Source organism: Dipodomys ordii, unplaced genomic scaffold, assembly GCF_000151885.1.
Source record: "Dipodomys ordii isolate 6190 unplaced genomic scaffold, Dord_2.0 Scaffold65, whole genome shotgun sequence".
Taxonomy (NCBI): Eukaryota; Metazoa; Chordata; class Mammalia; order Rodentia; family Heteromyidae; genus Dipodomys; species Dipodomys ordii.
The window spans coordinates 6,549,345-6,555,582 of record NW_012267281.1 but is presented as its reverse complement, the minus strand read 5'-3'; the positions used below and the strand labels follow the sequence as shown (position 1 = coordinate 6,555,582).

At 40.1% G+C, this 6,238-nt stretch overlaps 1 protein-coding gene across 1 annotated transcript in view; it reads right to left on the bottom strand.

Moving 5' to 3' along the window:
- Nucleotides 1–6,238, bottom strand: part of Dock9 (dedicator of cytokinesis 9) — a 171,917-nt gene that overhangs the window by 16,591 nt on the left and 149,088 nt on the right. Inside the window, exons 51-52 of the mRNA XM_013022962.1 lie at nt 3,073–3,283; nt 944–998 (exon numbers count right to left, since the gene is read on the bottom strand). Coding sequence (XP_012878416.1) covers nt 944–998; nt 3,073–3,283 — 266 coding nt within the window. The remainder of the gene's footprint in view (nt 1–943; nt 999–3,072; nt 3,284–6,238) is intronic.

Below are 6,238 nucleotides of genomic sequence, written 5' to 3'. Positions count from 1 at the left end.
ATTCTTTTCTTCTCTTTCTTTTTTTGTTATTTTCCACCTCTGGTTTTTCTCTGAGTGTTCGTCTTTTTGTTGTTGTCGGTCTCTTGGGGAGATTAAGCGTTGGAACTCGAACTCTCTTTTTGGTTGGAGAGAGCTGTGGCGTTTCCCTACTGCCCCGTCGCCATCTTGGTCCCCCCTCCTTGCTATGTCCCTTTATATGGCCTTCCATTGTCTTCTCCTCTTGCTGGGATAAAAGCTGCATGGGGCCACAGACCTTTTTTGGCCAGTATGCCAGTTGCAAAATGGTGAGGGCTCAATATGCCTTGTTGGGTAAATGAATGTATTACAGATCTGGAGACCACATATGTAAGTGCAAATGGGAGAAGATAGAAAGCTCGAAGACCACCAAAGCAAGCCCTACTTTTTTTGATATGTAGCCCACAGGAATGATCCGTGGCAGGAATTGGTGACTGGAGGGAGAACTCAGAGTGACTATAAGGAGTGGGACAGGTGGAAATTTCCAAACTCAGTGGAATCTGGGCATAATGTGGAAGACCTTGGAACAGTGACTGGGAAGAAACTCATTGTCAGAAGCCCCAGGAAAGAAGAAAAGGTAGGCTCAGATTCACCCAGGGAAGGTAGAGGCTGATCATGAAGGTTTTCAAATGCTGACATGATGGCAATCACCTGATTGGCAACTCTCTAGGAAAGTGAGCCTTTGCTGGAATGAAAGGCAGGGAAGGTCAGGGCTCCCTTATATCCTATAAGGCCAAAGATCAGGTTTGAAGCAACAGGTTTGATTCTTGTAGGAAGAATCGAGGAGATTTAACAATTTAAGGGAAAACTCTCAAGTTCAAAGTCTGTAAAAGGCCCTTTAAAGGTTGATTTAGAACTTATATGCTTTCAATAGTATATTTATCATTCTTTCTCTAACTCTACTCTGCCTAATAGCTATCTTTTCAACATTTCAAGATATTCCAGGACAACACTAACACCCTTTGTTCTGCCCACCATCATCCCTAAAAGGCAAGAAGCACAACAGCAAAATCAAGAATATTCTTTCCCCTCTTGGTTACAATTTATAACATTATTTAGCATAATTAGTTAGAGGTTGAGAAGGTTGAGCAATCTGCCCAAGTTGACACAGTGAGGTTCTGAGCCTCAGGTCAGACTCTCTGCAGAAAGTCATTGTTCCCAGAACAGACAAGTATTGGTCTATTCTGCCACTCTGTTGGGCAGTTACTCTTTGTCCCTTGGTTCTGATAGTCATATCCATTATCTAATCTAAACTAGTTCTATAACAAATATAAACTGTAACCATGAGGATATATGTTCTGGGAAAATACCTTATGTCATGAAACAGTATGCTATCTCAACAATAATTATGATACAAAATCCTGATGCTTTGTAAGGCACAGTTCTCAAATTGGAGCATGCATCAGAATCCCTGTTGTGCTTCGTTAGCACAATGGCCAACTCCTGTTCTCTGATTCAGCAGGTTTAACACTAGGACCTGGGAATTTTCATTTCTATCAAGTTCCTAGGAGCTGCTGATGTTGCTGATCCTGGAAGCAGCTTTGATCAAACTACTGATTTAAAGAATCAAAAGTGAAATCATGGTATAGACAAATACTATCTGCTGGGAATCTCCATCAAATATTTGAAACAGTTAATTTGCCATTGAGATGTGCATTAAAAAATGGATTCACACAAGGGAGGAGCTAACATTTTTGAGGAAAATATTGTTTGTGCTACATGTTATCATATTCTGACAGTAGAACTAAGAATGCTTTAGGATTATTTATTTATTTATTTTAATTGTGAAAATATCGTACAGAGGGATTACAATTACATGGGCAAGGTAATGAGTACATTTCTTATCAGGCATTGTTGCCTCTTCCTTTGTTGTAAAGTTCGTTTTTCAACACATTAAACATATCTCATTTTTCACATAGGGCAGGTGAAAAATTCATAGCAATATCTGGACGTGAGTTTTTTTAATACTGACATATTTTAGTAGCAGCTTTACTGAGATACAAATTACACACCATATAATTCACTTACTTAGAAGTGTAAGTTCACATATGAGAGCTGAAAACCACTGAAATGCAGCATCTTAATAGTGTTACTTTCCCTTATGATTGTGTAATTACAATTTCTACAATCTTACTGGATGGGAAATGTCAACGTCAACCTCTAAATAAGGATAGGTGGCAGGAGGAGGGTGTGTGTGTGTGGGGGGGAATGGCTGTTTTCCTGGTTGTACTTAACAAAGGCTACTCTCTGGAAAATGTGCCAAATGATGGCTGTATTTGAAATGCCTGACACTAGAACAGCTCTTTTTTTTTTTTTTTTTGTAAAGATAGTGACTCGCTATTAGTTTACACTAGTTAGGCTGTTGAGCCTGACCTATGGATGGATGCATTTACCTTTCCTAAAGAATGTAAAAATCACCCCCAAAGTCAATTAAGATTGTTTCAGCTGAGGTGGCTTCTGAATGCAGTGAGCTTCCTGTCCAGGAGGTATCTGGGCTGAAGTTGGGTAGCTGATGTCAGCTGTGTGAGGTAGAAGGGAGCCAGCCAAACATCCTACTTATGCATTAAGCAGAAATTACTAAGCAAATTTGTTCTGTACAGGTTAGAGAGACACCTCTTAGGTGGGCTTCCCAACCTGGGGGACACAGTTGGGAAAGGAGCATGTGGGTTTCAAAGGGGCATCCAAAATCAAAATCACCTAAAATGGGTGTGCAAAAGTCTCTGGGCAGATTAAGGGCCATTGTTTTCCACAGATTTTAGAAAGGGCAAATAACCTTACCTTGGATGTAAACTGGTGTGGAGGAAGAAGAATGTATAAACAGATAACCATAAAAATGTCATGAGCATTCCATAATAAAACTATATTAAACTTATATAACTGAAATTACTCTGTATGTATATCACTTTTATAACAATAAAATAAAATTAAAAAAATTAAAAAATCCATAATGAGAGTAGAAGAAGCTAACTAAAGTAACAAATGGCCATTCCAATTCTTGAAGTTTTGGAACACAGTACTTTCATCTTGGCATGGGGGTGGGGAGGAGGGGTGGCATACCTGTTAGGATGGTGCGCCGTTTGCACTGCTCTTCTACCCCACCTTGCCTTTTCCCAGTCTGGGTGAAGGGCATCTCAAACATGAAGCGCCGAATGTTGTGTGATCTTTCAAACTCTGTTTTTCTTTCCTGTAGTTCTTTTTCATCAAAAAATGGGACGACATGAGTCACCTGGATATAGGCATACTTGGAATCCAGATCCTTAGGGTTGACCTTTAAGTGAATAAGTGAACAGCAGAAATGAGGGTTATTTATAAGAATCTCTCAAACTTTAGCTAAGCTGCATTTTCCAGCTTTTGCTGTTGTTGTGTACAGGGGTTTGCTGAGTCTGGTGCTTACTAGGCAGGGATTCTACTGTTGAGACCTGTCTCTAGTCCTTTTTTGAACTGGATGTTTTTGAGACAGGATCTTACTTTTTGTCAGGTGCATGTATAGACCACATTTTGCCTGTTTACATTTCCTGTCCCTGCTGGGATGACAGGTCCCCACTACCACACTCAGCTTCTTCCCTTCAGGCTTTTTCCAAGGTAGACTTTTCTGTCAGGGCTGGCCTGCAACTGCGATCTTCCTGATTTCAGCTTCCCATGTGGTTCAGGTACGCGCCTCTGGCACCTGGCTTCCAAATTTTTTTTTTTTGTCAGTCGTGGGGCTTGAACTCTGGGCCTGGGCGCTGTCCCTCAGCTCTTCAGCTCAAGGCGAGCGCTCTACCACTTGAGCTACAGCACCACTTCCGGTTTTCTGGTGGTTTATTGGAGATAGGAGTCACACGGTCTCTCCTGCCCGGGCTGGCTTTGAACCATGATCCTCAGATCTCAGCTTCCTGAGTAGCTAGGATTACAGGCGTGAGCCACCAGTGCCCGGCTAAAATATTCTTTTTTTTTTTTTTTTTTGGGTCTGGTCGTGGGGCCTGAACCGCTGTCTCTCAACTCTTCAGCTCAAGGCTAGCGCTCTACCACTTGAGCCACAGCGCCACTTCTGGCTTTTTTCTTTTTGCTTATGTGGTGCGGAGGAATTGAACCCAGGGCCTCAGGCATGCAAGGCAAGAGCTCTACCACTGAGCCACCTTCCCAGCCCGTCAAATTTTTATTAGTTAATATTTTGGAAAAATTTAGAAAGGTTGGAAGAAATGATACAGGGAATGCCCACATACTTAACACTAAGACAAACATTGCTAACAGTGTATGTTATATGAGTATGTTTTTAAAATCCATAAACCACGTATTTATGCACATGTATATACATATATGTGCCTAGAATGTAATTTGTAATGTTATAACTATAAAGCTGTGTTTGAAACAGAATCTTAACAATGAATACACTTCTTATTTAGTTGTTTCATTTTTTGTTTGTTTGTTTTTTGGTCAGTCATGGGGCTTGAACTCTGGGCCTGGGCGCTGTCCCTCTGCTCTTCAGCTCAAGGCACACGCTCTACAGCTTGAGCCACAGCACCACTTCCATTTTATTTATTCTTGATTAATTTAGAATTTCCCTATTTCCCTCTCATAACATTAATTTTTTTTTACAGAAACCCTGATAGTTTTCTTGTTCATGACTCCCTATTCCATCAAGTCCAGATTTTTTTTCTTTTCAAAACCTTATTTTTATATATTTGGCTTAAAAATGTTTTTTAGGAATATGACTGAAAGGCCCCCAATTGATCACTAATCTGTAATCAAATCAGATTAGATGCAAATAGCTTCTGGTTAATTTAAAGCAGGTAAAGAATAGTCTGAGACTAATTTCACAGCTATGCTGTGAGAACTGCTGGTGTTTTCGTGTCTGTGATGTGATAGAAAATCATATTTTCCATAGAGAAACAAAAGCTAATTTACTAGAGAGACAAATCAATTTTACCTTAATTATATTTAACCTTTGAGAGTAATGAAAATGGATATGGAAGAAATGGCTGTGCCAAGAACTTGTAACAGCATGGGCTAGTGAATGAGAACAAGATGTTTCACTGTTATAACAGATGTTTGTGAAGAAAAGTAAAAATAAATGTGAGAATGTTTTATATTTAGAAGGCAAGAAAATAAAGTCAAAGGATGTTATTCTTATTTAGACAAAACCAGGTGGCTAATCATTACAATTTTTTTTTTTTTTGGTGGTGGTACTGAAATTGAACTTGGGGCCTCACTGGTGCTAGGCAGGTACTCTACCACTTGAGCCACTTTGGTAGCCCCTTTTACATATGTTATTGTTTTAGTTAGGGTCTTGCATGGACTATGTGCTTCCTAGTGTCTTGGGATGATAAGCATTCACTACTGTGTCCAGGCATTAGTTGCGATGGAGTCTTGTGAACTTTTTGTTGCCTGTGCTGGCCTTGAACTATGATCTTCAATCGCTGATTCCCAAGTAGCTAGAACTACAGGCTTAAGCTATTGAGCCCAGTTAGTTATTTTAACTTTATTCAAACCTACCAAAGTTTTGCTTTCTCAAGGAGACACACTTTCAGTCAGTGAACATGAAACCTCATTGCCTGGTTTTTGGTGTTATTTCTCTGCTCTTCATATTCTAGGAGCAAGAGTAAAGCATGGTGCTTTGTGTTAGGGGAGTGAAGAGGGTAGTTGGAAAAGAACTCTTTAACTATTTAAGTTGCTATACAAAAAGATGCATATATAAAAGAGGATAGAAGAATTATTATGACCCTGGAGAAAAGGTTGTAATGTTCTCAATCAATATTTGATCCAGACAAGGGTTTTGGTTTTGGAGGAAAAAAGAAGGCAAAGTGGACCTGAGAAATTTAATCTATGGAGTAAGTGGGTCTTAATAAGGTTGTGATGAGCTTTCTAAAACATGCGTTAATCTCTTTCTCTTCATGCAACTCTGTTAAAATTACACTGAGAATTAACCCACAAGGACCCAGGAAGGAGGATAAGAAAATAGTGAATGAGAGATTTTTTTTTTTTTGGGTCCGGTCATGGGGCCTGAACTCTGGGCCTGGGCGCTGTCCCTCAGCTTTTCAGCTCAAGGCTAGTGCTCTACCACTTGAGCCACAGCGCCACTTCTGGTTTTTTTCTTTTTGCTTATGTGGTGCTAAAGAATTGAACCCAGGGCCTCATGCATGCAAGGCAAGCACTCTACCACTGAGCCACCTTCCCAGCCCCTGAATGAGAGATTTTAACGAATTTTTAGAAGACAGGCATGTGGAGATGTGCTACCTGACGG